The sequence below is a fragment of the Carya illinoinensis genome, chromosome 7 (assembly GCF_018687715.1).
Source record: "Carya illinoinensis cultivar Pawnee chromosome 7, C.illinoinensisPawnee_v1, whole genome shotgun sequence".
Classification (NCBI taxonomy): domain Eukaryota; kingdom Viridiplantae; phylum Streptophyta; class Magnoliopsida; order Fagales; family Juglandaceae; genus Carya; species Carya illinoinensis.
The window spans coordinates 43,518,762-43,539,315 of record NC_056758.1 but is presented as its reverse complement, the minus strand read 5'-3'; the positions used below and the strand labels follow the sequence as shown (position 1 = coordinate 43,539,315).

The window sequence follows — 20,554 nt, the reverse complement described above, 5'->3', positions numbered from 1 at the left end:
AAGTTTTTTTTTTTTGGAATAAATGAAAAATGTGAATTTTTCGCCAGCCATTCGATGGTCACATTTAATGTTAGGCAATGCTAGTATCTGGTTAAGTTTCCATTGGAATTGAAGTTTTTATGCATATATGGATATGTGATACGAAACCTCAAAATTGAACAAATCTTTTCTTATTAAACTTTATTTATAAATCCTCATTTTTAGAGGAGAAAAGCTGTGATTACCAAATTCAAAATTGTGCCTTATGTTCTTTACGTAAAATTAATATGTATAGATCTTATAACATCGGTAGGCCTGGTTTGGATACAAAAGTCCCTTCAATTTATCTCATCTAATTATTATAATTTTTTCAAACTCTTATATAAAATATAATAAACAACTTAATTTTTTTAAATTTCAAAATAATAATATTATTAAAAATATAAAATTCTAATAAAATTTTATTTAAATTTCAACTTTCCTAATATTTCTATAATTTCCTTTGCAGAAAAAAATAAAAAAGTCTTTCGAGGACCCTGTACTGTTGCCCCTTGTTTGCAAGAACAACAGTTAATTTCTCTGAAGATGAGCTTGAATGCAGGACCATGTCCTTTGATGGCGTTAGGATTTGCTCCCAGTCTTCCCTCACAGCCCAGTAAAGTGTAACAAATCATTATTGAGAAGGGCTTGTCAAGGGTCAATAGTGTGGCGAATTGGCCCAAAGACTTGGAAGTCTCTAATCTGAGATTTGGGCTGGAAGTGGGCCACTCAATTGTCCTTCCGCTACAGTAATTTAATATCTCCATAGGGGCTAATAAACGGTACCCCAAACGTGAATTCTCTACTCCCTCCCTCTCTCTCTCTCTCTCTCTCTCCATTTTGGTGGTTGTTCTTTCTCACTCCGGTCTTCTATTACGATCCGACACGTCCCGCTCGGCTTGGTAGCTCTCTCCCAACTCGCGCAAGCTGTCTTCTTCAGCATCCCTAGAAACGGACACTGATTCGAATCGCTCCGCTCCGGTCTAACTCGGTTCGTTCGTTATCATTACTTTGCTTTCGTTTTCCAGATGACGCTTTTTGTTGTATGAGTTGAATGAGTTTTGGCGTTTTGGTTCAGATTCTTCTTATTTGAAAACCCTAGTTGAATTAATTGAGTATGGCTCGCTGGTTCGAAAAATAATAACAATTAGGTTTAAAAAAAATTGTAAACTATAGGGATTTTTAGCTAGCTGTCTGATGTTGGTTCTTTATCTTTTTTCATATTTTATAACCAGCTCTGATAGGAATTTTACAAGTTTAATCCTAATTTATGGCATTACATGGTATGGGTTTGTGAACTTTGGTCGAGCATTGTCAACATCAATGATCAGGGTTTAGGTTTTAAATTAGGACTTTGTCGTTTAAGTCTCGATGCTTATCTTTGACATGGTTTGGAGCCGAGTCCTTAATTTTGGTGCATTCTTTTAAAATTGGTTTTCAGAAGTGGATGCAAAGATGAGTTCTTTCTCCATCACGCGGAAGAAGACGCCTTTTCAGAAGCATAGAGAGGAAGAAGAGGCAAAGAAGAAGGTTTTTTTTTTTTTTTTTTTTTTTTTTTTATAAATTAAACCTGCTAAGCTGATGACTTTTGACTAAAAAGTGATTTACCGGACACGTGAATGGCGTTTTGTTTTGCAGAGGGCAGAGGATGAAACAGCACGACTATACCAAGAGTTTGTGGAATCATTTCAAGGGGATATTACGCCTGGGTCGAAGGCTTTTGTTCGAGGTGGAACAATAAACCCCAATGAGAAAGTGAAGGCTGATTCTGAAGGTCAGTGTCACTGTAAAAATTTATATCTCCTCTTATTTACTTCCTACAGTTTCAGTTTTCAACATGTTTATTTTTTTAAAACTATGGATAAATAAATAGATTTTCTATTATTATGGGGACACATTAATAAAAGCATGGGCCTTTTTATTCATTCGCGGATGGCAGGTGAAAAGTCCAAAGATGGGGTATCTGTTCCAAAGAAGGGAAGTAGGTAAAGAAATGCTTTTGATTAACCATGTTGCAATACTGTTTTGATCAGACATCATCAATAGGATAATTATTTTGGTAATAATATTAGTCAGATTCATTCTAATACTGTCCTAGGAGGCTATTTGAGATGTTCTTTTTCTACCTTTGATAGAGAAAATCATATTCATATGGTTGAGAAAACAAGCTGAAATCTCATCATTCAGAAAGTCATAGTTTTTTTTACTTATTCGTTCGTTCACGTTACGTTACATGGTGCTTGATGATGGAATCATGTAAGACTACGGAAAATATGCTGTAGTATTAATATTATTTATTTATTTATTTATTTTTTACTTATCAAAAAAATTCTTTTTTGGTATATGACTATTGCATGTATTTTGACTCAAAAGACAAACTGATTGCTGGTCAAAGCATTTTGTTGGCTGGAAAAGAAATTTATCTTTGAGCACACAATTACTGATAAAAAAAAGAACTTTATAGTTTATTACACAATTAAAGTAGAGTTAGTTCTTTTAAACTTTTTATCGAATAATTTTGGAACTTGCAATTTATAACGAGATCCATCGTGTTGATGTTGTTGGCTTCTCAATGTAGATGAGATTTTGTCCTCAAAAGACTCATGTTTTTGTACCCCATCTATTAGGTCTTGCTATTCTTAGGAACTACTAATTTATTACCTTTACATCTCAGTTGACATTTCAATTAAATGGTTACAAAGGCTGTAACATTTCAGTAAGATTTTACGTGCTTTCTTATTTTTCTATGGGTTGTTTATGAGCAATTAAACTAACAGTCTTTTTTCTTATTTTATCGTCATAACTTTGTTTTCTTTTTGGTTTGCTTAATGGGTTATTTTCTATGTTCATATTTCTTGTCCGTAGTATTTGTTTCCGATGTTCCTTTTATATCTTTTCAAGTCCATTTTTCCCATTACTTAAAATAACTTTCTTTGAGGCCCCGTTTGGTTACACAGATGAGATGTTTTAAATAGTAATTAATAAAATATTGTTATAATATAATTTTTTAATATTAATTTTGTATTGGGATTTGAAAAGGTTAAAGTGATTATTATATTTTGTATGAGGATATGAAAAAGTTATAATGATGAGTTGGGATGAGATGAGATTTTTGGTTTTGTGTAACCAATCCGGGCCTGAATGTCAGGGGTTTGTATGATCCTGAGAACTGTTTTAGAAATAAAAATCTTATTCGACAATATGAAGTGGATATAATTTGTATGCAAGAGACAGATGGAATTTGTTTCTAGAAGATGACTTTGAAGCTTGTGGGGATGCCAACAGATGGATTGGTTTTCCTTAGCCTCTAGAGGGCTTCTGAATGATTTTACTTGTGTGACAGAAGGGTGGTGGAGAAAGTGGAGGAGTGTGTGGGAGAATACATTGTGATTGTTCTTTTAGGAATGTTGAAGATTTTTTTCTTTGAATGTTTGGGAGTTTATGGGCCTAATTGTGATCACGAAAGAAGATTTTATGGGATGAATTATCAGATCAATAATATTTTTTCTCTTAATCAAAAAAAAAAATTATGGGATGAATTAACTGGTTTGAGTAGTTTGTGGGAAGAGTCGTGGCATCTTGGGACTGATCTATTACTTTGTGAAGCAACTTACTCAATTAGATTGCTTTGGAAGACGGTTCCTATTTATCTCACATAGTGTGTTCCAACAGTTGCCTTTTTTACTCTTGAAATGGGCTTGGTGGTATCTTACTTGGTTCCTATTCATCTCATAAGGTGTATTTGGACGGAAAGTAACGTTAGAAACTCAAAGCATCATGAAGGAACATTGAGCAAAGTCGAAAATTTCTTTATTAATACTTGGACAGCTTCTATAGAATACAATGGGCTTAGCTTTCACAATTTTCTTGTATCTTTTTCTCCTTCTAGATATGTGTCTCTCTTGTATTATCATGTGTACTAGGGTTGCACCTTTTTTGTTTTCTACTAAAATTTTGTTGCATGCAAAAACAGAGTTTTAGGCACCTTTGGGTAAATTGTTACTTTTCAATTCGTTAATATAATTGTATTTTTTTAATGGTACAAAGCATTTTTTAAAAAAATAAGTAATTGGAATTCATTACAACCAAAGAATGCACAAAGTACACAGGAAGTATACAAGAGAGAGTTTGTAATGCCCCAAGGAAGGCCCAAGCCACATCTGGGCCTATACTCCAAAAGAGCTAGTCAATTATAAAATTGGAGCTCCGTTAGAACTATTATAAAGAGCAAAAAATTCTTCCTAAGCAATATGAGATCCCATACATTACCTACCTTATCACTTTTTAGTTGGTATGGTGTATCACAAAGCCAACTTAGCAGAAGAAGAAAGAGGATGAGAAAGACAAGACCCCCCAACATTAATGCACCATCCTAACCGACAAAAGTAAAATTACGAAATGCCCCTAAAAAAACAACAGTAATCAAAGTGTTCTAGCATTAAGACCAATCGACATAAAACCATCCCTACTATCCAGAACTTCCAAGGCATAACCACCAGCTCAGGCTCCATAGAATTGATACATGGTATAAATCATGTACGCCAAGCTATTTATAAACTATCTTTAGCTTTATAGGGTTTCGCTCATTCCTCGCTTCTCATGATTTCAGCAGTGCCTTTTATGAGAAGTTTAGATCAAAATAGTTGAAAGTTTCTTTTAATGTCATGAAATTGTGCGATTATATAAGCTAAAATGTGAACATAGAGAAAGAGTTTTCATGTAGATCACATGGGAATCTACAGGATTATGAGAGTTAATGCTTAGGAATCATGCACCATTTTGGTTGCTTTATGAGTTTCTTTGGTGGAGTTAGATGGAGGTTGTGATGGTGACTAAGTTCTTGGAGTTGGTTGTTCTGATTACCAGAGTTGAGTTAATTCTCACCAGTGACACATTTTGTATTGTTTTGATTTTTTTTTTTTTTTTGTTTATCTTCTTTCTTTTTAAGATATTTTTGTTATGGGGTTTTCACATTGATTGTTCAGAGTCCAAAGTCTGTGTTTTTGCCATTTTAGGAAGGGGCAGTTCGGCTTCGAATCACTAAGATTAGGGGTGTGTACTGTTCAATTTCACTGGGTAGATTGTGTGTTGGCAGTTTGTGGTATACTGTGAAAGGTCTGAAACAAGCAGAAGGGAAGAAGGAATATGTGAGGACCTCAAGGGTTGGGAACAAAGCTTTCTTTGCACATTGTGGTTCAAATTCCCATTGTTGTTTTCTGGTAGTGGGGGAATATGGCAGTGGGCAATGCAATATTTATGTTGTTGTTCCTGAAGGAACTGGTGGGAATGGTTGAAAAGATCTTGCATATGTGCCTAAGGCATATTTGGTAGGTACTCATTGGTGGTAATGTATAGTGCATTTTTAGATCTAAATGGTCTCAACTTCCATGATTTCCTTGTAACGGTTTCTAGTTCTTAAATAGTTGTATGCTTTTGTATTCCTCTAGTATACTTGGGCTATGCCTTTCTTTATATCAATGAAATACCTTATTACTTATAAAAAAAAAGAAATGTATAGTGCATTAAGCTTGACAAAGGCAGAGTTAGGCTAAAACCTTACCAATGATTAAAGGAACTAAGTGTTTTAGTTGTTTGCCTGGCCATAACACTAGCAGATAATTGCTTTCCATGCCTTTGAAAATTAGGCTTTCACTAAGTGGTCAATCTGACATTTCTCCGTGGTATGGTTCTGTCTTTTATTTTACCCCTTCAAATTAATGAAACTTTGCCTTCAATTTCTCTTCTTGCAGGTATGTTCCATCTTTCATACCACCTCCACTGGCTGCTAAGGGGAAAGAATCGGAAAAGAAAGTTAGTGAATAGATAGGAAGTTATGAACTTTATTTTAAGAATTTAGAAGTCATTTGCTGGTATCTATAATGATAACTGTATTCAACTTTGTAGAAGGAAGATGACAAACCAAAGGAAAAAGAAAAAGGAAAGTCTCGAAACATAGATCATTTCATGGAGGAGCTGAAGCATGAGCAAGAGATGAGGGAGAGGCGAAATCAAGATCGTGAACATTGGCGTGACGGGCGCCACAATGAGCATTCTGCTGTAAGTGTCATTCCGTACTGGCATTTTTTCAATCTTTTGGAAAAGGCAATGACAAGTTTATCCGTTGATTTTAGATATACCTTCAGCACTGTTTGATTGATCTATATATTTTCTTTTATTGTGTTTCTCTAGCACTTGAGCAAGGCTGTCAGGGTGGGTTGTGGAAAACATAGGCAAATAGGTGCACACATCACACACCCTTAAATATATAAGATTGACTACCTATAAAAAAAAATGTATAAGATTAATTGTATGGTGTGATAACAGCACAGCAGATGTCATTTAGGATTTTTTGCATCACTTTGTCTATACTTTGTCAAGCACTGAATTGTTGGCACCAATTTCTCATCTTTCGTTTTTCTTATATGAAGTTTGTAATGTTACTGTTTTCAGCCATCTAGTCGCTTTGATGAACTGCCTGATGATTTTGACCCAAGTGGAAAGCTTCCTGGGTCTTTTGATGACGGTGATCCCCAAACTACTAATCTCTATGTTGGAAATCTCTCACCCCAGGCAAGATCATTTTCTTTAAATATGTTTGGTTCTTTAATTTCTCATAACTTGTTGCTTCTGAGAATAATGACCTGTCACATTCATCTTTTCCTATTTTCTCAATAATTCCAGGTCGATGAAAATTTTCTTCTGCGGACTTTTGGAAGATTTGGGCCCATTGCTAGTGTGAAAATAATGTGGCCTAGGACTGAAGAGGAACGAAGGCGGCAAAGAAATTGTGGCTTTGTAGCTTTCATGAATAGAGCCGATGGGCAAGCTGCAAAGGATGAAATGCAAGGTCTGATTCCTTCAAGCCTGTTTTTCTTTGCTATAATTTGGATGATTGTCTCAAATTATATTGCTTGATATGCGTATTGTTTAGTTGCTTTCTATGTTTATAAAGTTGTTTGCAGATAAGAAAGCACACTTTGAATGTGCCTTGGTTGTGTTGCAATGTATAAATCAATTACCCCTTGTGCCCTTGGTTGTGTTGCAATGTAGCATGATATTGAAATGTGCCTCCGTGTGGCTCTGGTCCCTTTGAATGACTTCTGTTGGTTGGTTGCCTGCAAGGCTCTAGATCATACCATCCAAACTCACTGTTTTAGTTCTCATGGGGTGCTAAAATGTTCAATACTTGTGTAATCATTCTTTTATGAGTTCTTAGTCTAGGATTGATTGGAGTTTTTTTATTGTTACATAATACCCATTTTTAAAATATCCTCACTCCATCCAGACATTAAGGGATTGAAGCAAAGTATTTTATGTGCAGGAGTCGTCGTATATGAATATGAGTTGAAGATTGGATGGGGTAAGTCTGTTGCGCTTCCATCGCAAGCTCTACCTGCTCCTCCACCTGGACAGATGGCAATCAGGAGTAAGGAGGTCTGTTAAAGAATACTCAGATGAAATAATTGTGTACTCATGCTAAGCTTTTTTGTGCTGTGGAGCTAATTCCACACTGCTTCATTCATTATTCTCATTATCAAATGAACAGTTCAAAATGGCTGATACTTTGACTTTCTGTTATGATTTGGCTATTTGTTAATATCAAAGGAGATAACTGCTACATATTTTTCTTTTCTGGTTGACAGGGTGCCACTGTAATTTTATCTGGTCCATCAGGCCCTCCGGTCACCTCTGTTCCAAGTCAGAATTCTGAACTGGTAGGTCTTAAGTTTTTGTTATTTCATTTTTACAAAATACTTCACTCATTAGAGTGCAGCCTAGTCGTCGAAGGGCGTACTTGGGATCAGCTGTACACTCAAAACATATTAGGTTTGATTCCACACTAGGAGTTCTCATGGATTACCTGATGCATAGTTCTGGCAGGCTGGGTCATGTATCTACTAGGCTTTACTCCTCAGGGGTGGATTTGAAGGGCCTTTCCTTTGTGAGGTTTTATGTCATTAAAAAATTACAGAATAATTTTTTTTTTTTGGGGGGGGGGGGGGGGTGGGGGGGGGGGGGGGGGAGGGGGGTGGTTTGTTCTCTAATTTTATAGTTTTTACGTTATGTTTAAGCCAGTGATTTGACTTCATTGTTTTTATTTTAATTGTTTTCTTGATTATTTCCTATGGGTGACTAGGTTCTTACACCAAATGTTCCCGATATAACGGTGGTTCCACCCAATGATGATCATCTACACCATGTGATTGACACAATGGCTCTCTATGTTCTGGATGGAGGATGTGCCTTCGAACAAGCTATTATGGAGAGAGGTCGTGGGAATCCTCTCTTCAACTTCTTGTTTGAGCTTGGCTCGAAGGAACATACTTACTATGTCTGGAGGCTCTATTCCTTTGCTCAGGTACATCTTATCATCTTTCCTTCCAGCCACCAAAATAGAAGGGAAATATATTATTTTCCTGAATCGAATTGAATCATGTCAGTTGCCTTGTAGATTTTATAAAAATTTCAGGCTTTTTTTTTTTTATAAGAATAACATTAAATTTTGTTCTTAGGCATAGCTTGCTGGTTATTTAATGCTATGCCGTTAAAATATATTGGTCTTAATTTGGAAAAAGGAAAGGTGTATTTGTTGTGTAGAGATATAAATTGTTCTTATATATTGGCTTGAATGCAGGGTGATACCCTTCAAAGATGGCGAACAGAACCTTTTATCATGATAACTGGTAGTGGAAGGTAATTTCACCTTTTGTTATCTATTTCAGTGACTATTGGTGTCCAGTCTTGCTGCAAGTTGGTGAAGTATACTACAATTATGATGTGATATTTGTTTTATTATCATTGCCAGATGGATTCCACCACCTCTGCCATTGGTAAAGAGCCCAGAGCATGAGAAGGAGTCTGGATCCACATTTGCTGCAGGAAGAAGCAGGGTATTTATCAGTTTTAAATCCATGAGCAGCATTAGTTTGATGTGTCCGTGTTGTTTCATGCTTTAACCCTCCCTTTCTTCCTTAAATTCTAAAGCGTGTGGAACCAGAAAGAACACTTACTGATTCACAGAGGGATGAGTTCGAGGATATGCTGCGTGCTTTAACATTAGAGAGGAATCAGATAAAGGAAGCTATGGGGTTTGCCCTGGATAATGCTGATGCAGCTGGAGAGGTAATGCTGATATTAGGGTCATTCCGTTTAGCTACCTTTACCACAATTGACTCTGCGGATGGAACAATGGAATTGATACTTCAAATTTAAACTGTGTATTTTTTCATCTAGTCTACCATTGATACTTTTCCACACCTTTATTCCAGTTACATTTGCTAATAAGAAGCTTATTTAAGCAGAGATTCATTAGATTTTAATTAAAACAAAGTAATAAAAAAAAAACAAAAGAGGAAGACCAAGCTGAGGTTATCTTATGAAATTTACTTTTAACTTTCAGTTTTTTAACTGGTATCTTTTGTACTGCAGATAGTCGAAGTGCTGACAGAATCTTTGACACTTAAGGAAACTCCCATTCCAACCAAAGTTGCAAGGCTTATGCTCGTTTCTGATGTTCTTCATAATAGTAGTGCTCCTGTAAAGAATGCATCTGCATACCGCACCAAATTTGAAGCAACATTACCTGATATTATGGAGAGTTTTAATGATTTGTTTCGTAGTGTTACTGGAAGGATTACTGCAGAGGCTCTTAAGGTAAGCTCTGCAAATTTGTTTCTGGGTTTTGAGCCTTCATAATTTATTTGTTTGTTTCTGATTTTGTTGAAATGGTTTCTGCAATTCTAAAGGAACGAGTGCTCAAAGTCTTGCAAGTATGGTCAGACTGGTTTTTGTTTTCAGATGCATATGTTAATGGTTTGCGAGCTACGTTTGTTCGACTTGGGAGCTCTGGTGTCATCCCATTTCATTCTATATCTGGTGATACGCATGAACTAGAAAAAAAGACTAGTTCTGAAGATGCAGGTGATGGAGTTAAGATCAACCAAGATGCTGCATTGGCAATGGGCAAAGGAGCAGCAACGAAGGAGCTAATGCATCTTCCCCTTGCTGAGCTGGAGAGACGTTGCAGACATAATGGATTGTCTCTTGTTGGTGGTAGAGAAATGATGGTTGCACGGTTGCTAAGTTTGGAAGAGGCAGAAAAACTGAGGGGCTATGAACTAGATGATGACTTGAAATATGCACAGAGCCATTCGAGTACTGGTAGATATTCCAATAGTCGTAAAGGGACTACTGTGGAAGCAGAGCCAGTGGGTCTGTCTGGATGGAGCCAATATGGGGAGGACGATTTGCAATCAAAATGTGAAGAGTCTGTTCCTTTGGCTCCAACCTTTCCCATTCCAAACCCCGAACTGAAAGCTTTCACAAAGAAAGAGAGAGTTGATCCTGTTCTGCCAGCATCTAAATGGGCTCGAGAGGATGATGAAAGCGATGATGAACAAAAGGGTAGTGCTAGGGGTTTGGGGTTGAGCTACTCATCTTCTGGAAGTGAGAATGCTGGTGACGACACTAGCAAGGGTGATGAGATGGACTTTGCAACTGGTACAAGCATCCCAGTGCAGCCTGACAACGGAATGAATGAAGAGCAGAGGTAATGGTAGTAACCTGCTGCCTTAGTTTCATTCTTTTCAATTTTCCTTTGGTCCTCTTTTCCTTTTCTGGAGTGGTGGAGCTTAATTATTTAAATTTGAAGTTATTGAAAGCTATGCTTTTAATGAGTTTATTTACATCTACCGTTTAATGTTGCCTGCTGGCAATTAAGGTGCAGTTTGGATGGTGAGATGAGATGAGATGATTTTAGATAAAAGTTGACTAAAATATTGTTAGAATATTATTTTTTAATATTATTATTGTTTTGGGATTTGAAAAAGTTGAACTGTTTATTATATTTTGTGTGGAAATTGGAAAAATTTGTAATGATGAGATGAAACCGTTTCTGTATCAAAACGGGGCTTAAGTGTGTAGGCTGCTTTATTTTGTGGTCCATTTGTGTTTACAGTACGTGAATGTGCTTATGTTACACAGACAAAAGCTGAGACGTCTAGAGGTGGCTTTAATAGAATATCGTGAATCCCTTGAAGAACGGGGAATCAAAAGTTCAGATGAAATCGAGAGGAAAGTTGCAATCCGTCGGAAACAGTTGCAATCTGAATATGGGTTATTAGATTCTAACAACGATTCGTCAGGAAATAGTAAGTTCTCATTTTGTAAGCAGGCAAGATCTAATTTGAATTTGTGAATTTCTTTCCATTTGTAATGTTTTGTTCCTTATTCTGTGCTAGTTTTAGGTTTTCCTATTGCTTTCCAAGCCTTTTAGTTTTGTCTATCATTTTGTTAGAAGTGGGACAACAACTCAATATTAGTTGCCTGGATTCCTTAGAAAAACAAAATTATTTTGATCGAGGGAAATCCTGAAATTTTCTGAAAACCTATCTGTGGACATCAGAGATTTCTTGACAAACAATTTCTGAAAGGGTAATCTTCATTGGTATTGTATAGAACTAGAGGTGAAGTCTCTGCAACTTAACTGTAGCTTCATTCTGTAGAGATCTTGTTAATTACTGATAACCAAACAATCCCAGCTTATTCTTGTTGGAATCAGGTTGCTAGTGGGGATATTCGAATACATTCTCAACAATCTTTTGCCGAAAGGTTTTGTGTGCTCAAATGAACCCCACTCTTTTTGTTATTTGACAATCTTGTGTTACCTTTTAAGAAATATATGGGCACCTGTGTAACTAATAATGATGGGGGTGCAATGGATATATAATATTGTATTCCTTCTTCCGAACTAGCTAACTAGAATGATTAAATGTTCTAGCGTTAATCAGTGCTTCAAAAGCTGCAGTGATTGATTCTCCCGATAGACCATGTTTACCAAAGGCAAATGCTGCATGTTAGATCTTTCAAAATCGTCGAGAATTTAAAATTTATTACTTTTTTCTTTGTTTAGCTTGATTGTAAAGATGGGTATTTGCTAGACTGACTATGCAGTTTATGCTATAATTAAAGGGTGTTTAAGTATGGTTTTTAATATACTTAATGCCTTATGTAGTAGTTGAACAATGCATAGTCTTGACAATTATAGTCCTCTTTTAGCATTGCGCACACAGAACACGCTCAGGGTAAATTTCAAGATTCTGATTGTTCATGCTTAGGGTTGATGTTGATAGGATATTTTTCCTTTACTTTTCAACTTGCAGAGAGAACATCTTCAGAGAGGAGGGACAGACGGGATGATGCCCGTGACTCTTCAAGAAAGAGGCACCGCAGCCAGAGCCAAAGTGAGAGCCCACCACGGAAATCATCACATCGAGACAAGGAAAGGGAACACACGTTAGACAGGGATAGAGATAGAACTCATGATATTCAAAACGAGAGAGGGAGGGAGAGGGAGCGGGACCGTGAGAAGAGTGGAAGCAGAGAGAGGGATGACCATGACAGGGGCAGAGAAAGGGACAGGGATAGGAGGAGACGACCGAAGTAAGCCATTTGCAGGGTCGGCTTTTGAGAATCAAGGTGGAATGTTTTGGAGGAGTTTCCATTTAGTTGGGCCAGACTGGCTGCCATGAAACGGTTATATCAAGTCGCGTTATGAAAAGAACGTTTCCTTCCCTTTCCTGTAATAAACCTCAAGGAGTAAATCTTCTTCCGTTTTGCTTAATTACGTTTTAACAAGATGTATTCCGGTTGCAAATTTAAAATTTGAATTTGGTTAACAGCGGCGAACGAGTAAAGTTCTTAATCGATTGGAGAGTTGCGTGTTTTGAAAACCCGAAAACTTGAAGCCACCGATCTTGGTTCTTAATTGGTTTGTAATCCTTTTTGAGGACAACAACAAGCGGCTATGCGTGTTGCTGAGCCTGCTGTGTGTCTGGATGTGAAGTCAAATTTCACTATTCTTAACACGGTATCCTCGTGTATTTATTTAATTAAGATGCTGTAATAATAGACGTGAACTGTTGTGAAAAAGTTCAGTTAAAAAAAAAAAAAAGAGAGAGAGAGAAGAGAGTAATGATGCGCTAGCTGTAATGGTGTTATTTATACACAGTAGAAGAATATGTAAAAAGTCATGTAAATTAATCAATTTAGATAATCCTCGTTGTGGCTCTGGTTTTTCAACCATTATTCTACTTTGATAGGTCAATTATTTCTACTAATACTTCCATTTGCTCCTTGTGTTTCCTTCTCCATAGAAACAAGTTGCAAGCTCTCATCATCTATGCTCTCAGTCGAATTCTTTGTCAAAAGATCCGATGGAAGTAGGTTATCTGACTGAACAGCATTGGGAACCAGAAAAACCAAAGCAAGTGTTCCCATTCTCAACATATTTCTAATTAAAACGACTAACCATAAGTTTGTGAAATTAGTCCTTGTGACATGGAATATATGAAGAACGATTCCTCCTCCCCATTTAGACGAAAGGGTACCAAGGCTATCAATGCACATCAGTAGTGCAAAAAATGTACCTTCAATGCCAATAGGGCATAGCTGTGTGCTCAACACGATCATGGGCATCCATCGAATTTTACTTACTGTACTGGACACACATTCCTCCATAACAACAAACAAATAGTCCGGAACTCCCAGAATCAAGTTCCACCTAAGCATGAAAATTAGGTCAAGCATACCGGATGAAGCATAGAGCAGCTGAGCCAAAGACAGTAGCTTTCTAAATGGGTAGTCTTTCAGAAATTTGTGATAGATTAGAACCCCTGCCACAGACGCCAACGCACCAAATGCATGGACAATCCCAACAAACTCCTGCATGCATATATAGAGCAAAATTAGCTTTTGATAATATTTAATAAACATCGACGTCAATGTGTCTTTAGGGAGAAATATGGGAGAGAGGATAATTAACCTGAGAAAATGCAGGACCAGCTTTAGGGTCAGTGTACCAATAAAACTGCCCTTCTTGAGTACTTATACTGAGAGCCAAAGATAGGTAAATGTAAAGTGTTGGCTTCCACACCTGGGGGCATCTGATTGTTTCCTGCATTCCCTTCATTGCCACTCCTACTTTCTCCACTGCCTAACTCAGAAGACATATAGATACACACAAACTAGCTAGATTCAGTTTGCAAACCAAAATGGCGTACGTACGTACGTACGTGGCAATGGGGATTTTTTTTTTTTTTGTTTGTATATATTTTTTATCAGTAACCTAAGCATATAAAAAAGAATATATATATATATATATATAGTTTTCATGATAGAAAACATATATAAGCACTGCTGCAGTAGTAAAATTACAGGGTACAAGAAAGGGAAATAATGAAGGAAACCTTCTTCCCAGAACGGACGGAAGATTTCGTTTCGTAAAACAGGAAACCCAGCACTATCAATAAGGCTTGTGGGACTGCCAACAGACCCAATGCTTCCTACGTCAAAGAACGATAGACAGATTGAATTACGAGTAATATAAAGAATTAAAATGTTATATCAGAATATTTCAAAAACAGTTGTTCATAGGCAACACAATATGTCATAATTTTAATGAACTGAAGCAACTGATCTCTAACAACAGTTCAAGTTCATAGAAATAAGATCACTTGAATTACTCAGTAATTTAGTTGTCCTGATATGAGTAGTTGAAAATATATATTTATAAGATGGTAGCTGTCACGGATCTAATATCTTAAATAGAAGCCAAGAGAAAACGATACAAAGTTAGAAAATAAAAAAATATGACGGCTACGTAATGAGTTAAAATATGATGTTGGGATATGATATTATGAATTCGATTCACGTTATAGTTACCATCAACTAATATTTTATCTCGCATGGGAGAAGAGTTCGACGTAGAATTCTTTTTTAAAGAAGGAAAAAGAAAGTTGACCTGAGCTCCAAGATGGTGAACAAAAAACCCACTGGAGGAATACCCAACAAGAGAACCGACCGACGAGCAGAACCCACAAAGGCTCTGGAGGTCCGGCGCCAATGACCGGATCTCGATACTGTTTCTTGCAATACAAGCGTCAATGGTCACGCTTGCGATCGCCATGGCTGCAGTTACGCCTATCAAACTACCCAACGCCACCACCACAGCCATACTTCCGCCAAGTGCAACCACTGTTGCAGAAACCGTTCCGAGAGCGCCTGCTAAAATAAAATATGGGCGACGCCGATATCCTCCGACTGGAAAGAGATCGGTGAGGAGGCCCCAGACTGGCTTTATGACCCATGGAATGTAGTAGAGGCCTAAGAACAGCTGTACCACTGAGGGTTGGACTTTCTGGACGTCTTTCCAGTAGTAGTCAGAGACTACTTTGAAGTAAGATCCGGAAAACCCTTGGCTAAGGCCGTGAACGAGAAATATGCCGAGGACGAAGCTCGCGTTTAGCTGGGAAGAGAGCATTTGTAGCCATTGAAAAGGTTGAAGAAGGATAGAAAGAACAGGAGTAGTAGTAATTGAGCAATTTAATAGAAAATGACGAACATTATGATTTGAAGTTTGATTGGGGGACAGCTGAGAGGGATGGACAGGTTTTTTGACGAGCTTTTCGGTTTCTAAATTAGCATCCATGGCTGAGGCATGGGAGGGAAAACAGATCTGAGAAGGCGACGCAAGAGGGTGATATATCCACCACTATCCAGGTGTTTCAGCAAGTTTTTGGGATTCTACAGAAACGTAAACTCGTAAGTATTGACTTTGTGGTGGTTAGGACAATAGTTTCCAATAGAGTTCTATAAAATTATTATATGGCAATACAGATCGATCAAACACGACTGGGGAAGGTGTATTCTTGAGCATTGAATATTTTAAAATCTTCATCAGCTAGCGTGATACATAATGCTCAGTGGTTGGACAATAATCTTCTCGATTTCCAAAAGTATCGAGATGCGCCATTTGTTTATTTATTTATTTTCAAAATCAAAACTCTTGGTATTTAACGGAAAGGATGGATGCAATTTGCGCGGGGTAAGGATTTCAGGCCAGAGTTGGACGACAGACCACGCGGGTTTGAACACAAAAGTGTCATACAAATTCATGGCTTTGACTTCCCGAACAGGCCACAAATCCATAGCTGCCTGTCATACAAGATTGTAGTTCTGGAAAGGAAGGCTCACATAATATAACGTCAGCTTTTGTCGTAATTTGTTACCCAGTTATTGAGAGGTATGATCTGCATGGTTACTTGATGATTCAGTCAGTACGAAGGTCTTCATGTAATTTTGCAGGGCAACTCACAATGCATGCATGTCAAAGTGGCTATGATAATCATGGGAAACAAGAAAAATGCGTCCAAGACGCATGGCTGATAATCATCATTGAAATTCCTTTTCTTTTCATGTTCCTCCATCTTTTTACTTTGGTGCTGCAACTATTTAATGCGGGTCAATTGTTTCGGCTTTTATATATTTCTAAAAGACTTTGCCACAATCATAAATATTAGTTAATGGCTTGCTAAATCCAATCTCAACCCAATGAAAAAAATATGGGGATGACTCGTAGTTAATATGTGATTTAAGTTCCCTTTTCGTTGAATATGTGCGTGTCTGGATTTAAGTTCCCTGCTGAAGTTATGACAAACAATCACAATCACAATCACAAACCCAGATGCGCACACAGAGGCTCTCTTGCTGTAGACCTGTATTAAGCAATTTATTAATACCAGCGCAGAAAATTGGGGGTGGGGAAGGGGGAAAAAGGGAGCAACTTTAGAATTATAAATTGCATAGAAGCTACGTCTGCTTCAGTAACGAGTAATCCAGATATATACATAGATATACCCCTACATTAGATATTCCCCAACATTATTTTCCCCTCAGCATAGCTGATCCTTCGCAGTTCTATGATGCCGCAAGGAGCCGTTGGATATCCTTCTGAAATAATTGAAGCAATACACATCAGAGAAGCAGAGAGTAATTTCTTCCAGTGCTTGTTACATGTAAAGAATATGTATGAGGACACTCATGCACATGCATGCAGGTAAAAGTTTCGGAAGAATTCATTGTCAACAGGTAAACACTTATCTTAGAAATATAAACAGAAAATCCAATGGCTAGAAGCATCATCACATGATATCATTTATTTATTGGTCTTTGCAGATTAACCACCTTGAAATTCAAACAAAAGTTGTGCCCCCAATCCCCCCAAATAATAAAGTGATGAGCAGTGATTTCTCTTTTTAGAACCCTATGACATGTAACTAGGATTCTCTTTTTAAAACCCAATTACATGTGAACTAACTTGCAAAGTTTTGTAGTAGCATCATTCACAGTCTTAGTTCACTACCAACATCATAAACTTCTTAACGGAGGGAACCTTGGGTATGAAGCTGCTAATAGTTCCAAATGTATACCAGTTAAACCATAACATAGAGCCAAGCACAAGTCATGACTCAAACAAAAGGTTCATCCATTTACTAAAAAGCTTCAAGGGAGTAAGGTATAATCCCTTTATTTCAGATGGATTGCAATCAACAACAAATCCAAACCCCTAGTGCCTTCAGGAATAGTAATACATTTCTCTCAACCAGTAAATTTAGGAAACCATTAGATCCACATGCCTATTTATTTAACTTAGTCGTGCACGCATCAATAGAAAACGGTGTAGAATAGATTGTAAAGTGCACTTATGTTAACATACACGTACTTTGAAAACTTTTCACTTTGTATCTCATTCCTGTATTATAAAGGCATTTTGTCTGACTTCGCCATAGGAGTTATCCAAAAAAAATTATTTTTATAATGATTACATGTCCAAGTTTGTGTAGGTACTCATGAATGTTGCCAATAATTTGTAACTGTTGAATCTTTTAATTCAACTAGTATTTAATATCAAGGAGCTTCCAAAACTCCAGAACTGGCTGCACAATAAAAGGAATACCTCAATTTGAAAAGGCGAGGTTGTTGGCGGATATCTTTCAACAACTTGACCATTTTTGTCCACTAAGAACTTCTCAAAGTTCCACTTGACAAGATCACCTAAAAAACCTCCAGCACTTGATTTCAGGAACTGGTAGACTGGAGCTGTATTTGGCCCATTGACATCAACCTGTTGATTTCAGGAACGCTAAGTGCTTGAGTACCATTCCATGCCAACCAAATTATGTAGAGAAGAAAAAAGCATTTAACACACCTTATCGAAAATTGGATATTCTGCTTTAAACCTTGTACATGCAAACTGCTTGATTTCTGGGTTTGATCCTGGTTCTTGCCCCCCAAACTGATTGCAAGGGAAAGCTAGAATCTCAAGTCCTGCAATCAGAAAACAATTTAGAACTAACATATTTAACATACTCGGGCTTTGCTTATTTACGTGGATCAATAAAACCTCTTTCACCTATTAAAAAAAAAAAAAAACAGGAAACAATATCTTCCCAGCATGTGAAAGAAACATTATGGGGATTTATCAACAACCAACAATAAGTCATGTGAATTATTCCAGGACTTTTCAGACGCTTTAAATATGTACATGTATCTATATGTGTGTGTGTGTGTGTACACGTATGTAGATACATATATGCATGTCTATGTAGGTGGCAGTGTGTGGGAAAGGCAATCAAAATTTCCACATTTTGTCTCTTCTGGATCATTTGTTGACTCTGAATAAATTATATACTAGCAATTTTATGATATGTGCAGTGCATGAACCAAACCACTGCAGCAAGGAAACAATGTATGATGATGCATTGTAATCTGTTACGATATTTCTAAGACAATTAGAGAGACAAAAACGAACTGCATGTTTGACTGATCTCCACATCCTTGAACACTAAGGTATACAAACTTCAGAGTCCCCGTTTCCATACTCAAGAGACCACTACTGTTTTTTTCAATTACATCATATGGAAACAGCAGGGAAACTTTTATGAAAAGTACACAGCCAGACATTAATCACAGTTCTTTTTGTGCAAGTGTCATAGATCCTAAAATTACAAACAAACAAAATCCAGGCACTACCCTCCATTTACTATAGAATACCTTGAGTTTTGTACTTCTCATATATGTCGGACAGTTCCAAGTAATTTGCAGTCGCCAAACCACTGTGATTTGAACAAAGAAAGGTTAAACATCGGCTCAAACACAAGTAAACAGAGTTGCAAATCATTATTGAGGCGTGGATACCATTTTGAAGCAACATTAACGATCAAGAGAACCTTGCCCTTAAACTTGCTAAGAGAAACATCGTTCTGGTCAATATCCTGCATCCACAACCTCCACACATTAGCACAAAATATTATACATATTTCCACGTTCCTCCCCAAATACAGTTGCCCTGAACTTAAAACTAGTAGAAAACACGTGTCTGTACATAAAATTGAATTCGCTTCACGTCTATATACCAATGAAAATCAACTAGACTTTCACTTCCCCACGAATCGGCCATAAATTTGGCCGATTTTCATGTTAATTGTCCAAGTTTTTCCAATAAAAAAAATTTTCCAGTTTTTGAAAAAAAAAGGCCAAAATACAGGACAGAGTTTCCACTTGCCAGTTCATAAATTTTGATTCTTTTCCTATGTCACGTCCAATTAGATGCTGGAAAGTCCCATATATACACAAACAAAATATACCACAAGAATACACTCGGGTATTATATCACTCATCTAACACCCAGTGATCACACCTCATGACTTAAAAAATAAATAAATACAGAAGAGTCGAAATGTGAACAGTAACCGACAGTTTTACAGCTAAGAGAGACGACAAAAGAATCAAAAGGGGGACAAAAGAAGGGGTTCTTCCCTAAAACAATTACTTTGACAGTGAAATCGTAGATACTCTTCTCGGTAGCCGCTCTGGCGTTTACTGTGAACGAACGAGATTGCAGAACCCCGGGAAAACTTGACGGTTGCAAAGAGATCCCGTGTTGAAAAATGGCTGATTTGGAGGACCCGAGTGCGGTTTTGATGGATGGGATCGAGAAAGCCATTGAAGACCGTAGAGAATAAGAACTTGGAGTCATTTTGGTTCGAGAAAAACCATACAAAGAAGCAGACAAAGGCATGGCAGCCATTTTCGTTTGTTTCAGAACTAGGATGTCTCGAGAGTTGAAGCACGGAAAGAAGGTTGCCAGTTGAATGTGAATCGTGCCGTGGACTGGTCTCTAAAGACTAGAGAGCCAAAGGTGGCCAGTTTCGGTGGAAGTTGTGGCTACACGTGGTCGTCCTTCTGTTCTTCTTTTGGAATTCATTGTTAGCCCCAGACTTTACTCAAATTAATTTATTTAATTCATTGTTTTTTAAGTATAACATGGATATTCATGTCATTGAGAAGATAAAATCTTGCTTGTCATTGGTGTTTACATAGAAGAATTCTCTTAATTCGCCACATCATCAACTAATTCTGTAACAAATATCTAACATTATTATTATTATTATTTAAACAGATCAAAAATATGCTTACAACTTGCCCGTGTTCTAATAGTATTTTCATTGCGGCTATAATAATAATTATAAATAACAACAAACTGTGATCATGTTGATAGGGAATAGAAGATACGCACGAGAGAGGATTTGGATTATGAGTTTTTTTTTGCAATCTCCAACTATTAATTCTATAATGATTTGGACGCCATCTTTTAAAGGGTGATCATAATCATAATTACACGTCTTGTACGTTGGGG

At 37.1% G+C, this 20,554-nt stretch overlaps 3 protein-coding genes across 4 annotated transcripts; 1 reads left to right on the top strand and 2 right to left on the bottom strand.

Annotated features, from left to right (window-relative positions):
• The first annotated feature begins 792 nt into the window (after nucleotides 1-792).
• Nucleotides 793-12,695, top strand: LOC122316584 (protein RRC1-like). 2 transcript variants are annotated; one of them, XM_043133224.1, is made up of 18 exons: nucleotides 793-1,009; nucleotides 1,460-1,548; nucleotides 1,657-1,792; nucleotides 1,958-2,003; nucleotides 5,769-5,829; nucleotides 5,923-6,075; nucleotides 6,469-6,588; nucleotides 6,700-6,865; nucleotides 7,340-7,452; nucleotides 7,662-7,733; nucleotides 8,156-8,377; nucleotides 8,654-8,712; nucleotides 8,825-8,909; nucleotides 9,004-9,141; nucleotides 9,448-9,672; nucleotides 9,765-10,567; nucleotides 11,002-11,168; nucleotides 12,180-12,695. In XM_043133224.1, the coding sequence occupies exons 2-18, from the start codon at nucleotides 1,474-1,476 to the stop codon at nucleotides 12,461-12,463; spliced, it is 2,925 nt and encodes a 974-aa protein (XP_042989158.1). In that variant the 5' UTR covers nucleotides 793-1,009; nucleotides 1,460-1,473; the 3' UTR covers nucleotides 12,464-12,695. The 2 variants fall into 2 exon arrangements, with proteins under 2 accessions (XP_042989158.1, XP_042989159.1); XM_043133225.1 differs by lacking the exons at nucleotides 793-1,009; nucleotides 1,460-1,548; nucleotides 1,958-2,003 and having other exon boundaries at nucleotides 1,655-1,792.
• A 313-nt stretch (nucleotides 12,696-13,008) lies between these two features.
• Nucleotides 13,009-15,883, bottom strand: LOC122316585 (probable folate-biopterin transporter 6). The gene is made up of 4 exons (XM_043133226.1): nucleotides 14,819-15,883; nucleotides 14,265-14,360; nucleotides 13,841-14,011; nucleotides 13,009-13,740 (listed from the first exon to the last, which is right to left on the bottom strand). The coding sequence occupies exons 1-4, from the start codon at nucleotides 15,503-15,505 to the stop codon at nucleotides 13,120-13,122; spliced, it is 1,575 nt and encodes a 524-aa protein (XP_042989160.1). The 5' UTR covers nucleotides 15,506-15,883; the 3' UTR covers nucleotides 13,009-13,119.
• Nucleotides 15,884-16,560: 677 nt separating this feature from the next.
• LOC122317490 (probable phospholipid hydroperoxide glutathione peroxidase) lies at nucleotides 16,561-20,078 on the bottom strand. The gene is made up of 6 exons (XM_043134610.1): nucleotides 19,688-20,078; nucleotides 19,054-19,130; nucleotides 18,910-18,971; nucleotides 18,065-18,183; nucleotides 17,813-17,980; nucleotides 16,561-16,806 (listed from the first exon to the last, which is right to left on the bottom strand). The coding sequence occupies exons 1-6, from the start codon at nucleotides 19,943-19,945 to the stop codon at nucleotides 16,774-16,776; spliced, it is 717 nt and encodes a 238-aa protein (XP_042990544.1). The 5' UTR covers nucleotides 19,946-20,078; the 3' UTR covers nucleotides 16,561-16,773.
• Nucleotides 20,079-20,554: the final 476 nt, after the last annotated feature.

Coding starts and splice junctions, on each gene's coding strand:
- LOC122316584 (XM_043133224.1), top strand. CDS start 1,474: ATGAGTTCTTTCTCCATCACGCGGAAGAAGACGCCTTTTCAGAAGCAT. Junction 5,830..5,922: donor GGAAAGAATCGGAAAAGAAA/GTTAGTGAATAG, acceptor TCAACTTTGTAG/AAGGAAGATGACAAACCAAA. Junction 9,673..9,764: donor TTACTGCAGAGGCTCTTAAG/GTAAGCTCTGCA, acceptor GCAATTCTAAAG/GAACGAGTGCTCAAAGTCTT.
- LOC122316585 (XM_043133226.1), bottom strand. CDS start 15,505: ATGGATGCTAATTTAGAAACCGAAAAGCTCGTCAAAAAACCTGTCCAT. Junction 14,361..14,818: donor TTCACCATCTTGGAGCTCAG/GTCAACTTTCTT, acceptor TCTTTGACGTAG/GAAGCATTGGGTCTGTTGGC. Junction 13,741..13,840: donor CTGGTCCTGCATTTTCTCAG/GTTAATTATCCT, acceptor ATATGCATGCAG/GAGTTTGTTGGGATTGTCCA.
- LOC122317490 (XM_043134610.1), bottom strand. CDS start 19,945: ATGGCTGCCATGCCTTTGTCTGCTTCTTTGTATGGTTTTTCTCGAACC. Junction 18,184..18,909: donor TGAGAAGTACAAAACTCAAG/GTATTCTATAGT, acceptor TTCTGATTGCAG/GACTTGAGATTCTAGCTTTC. Junction 16,807..17,812: donor CCTCGCCTTTTCAAATTGAG/GTATTCCTTTTA, acceptor CAATTATTTCAG/AAGGATATCCAACGGCTCCT.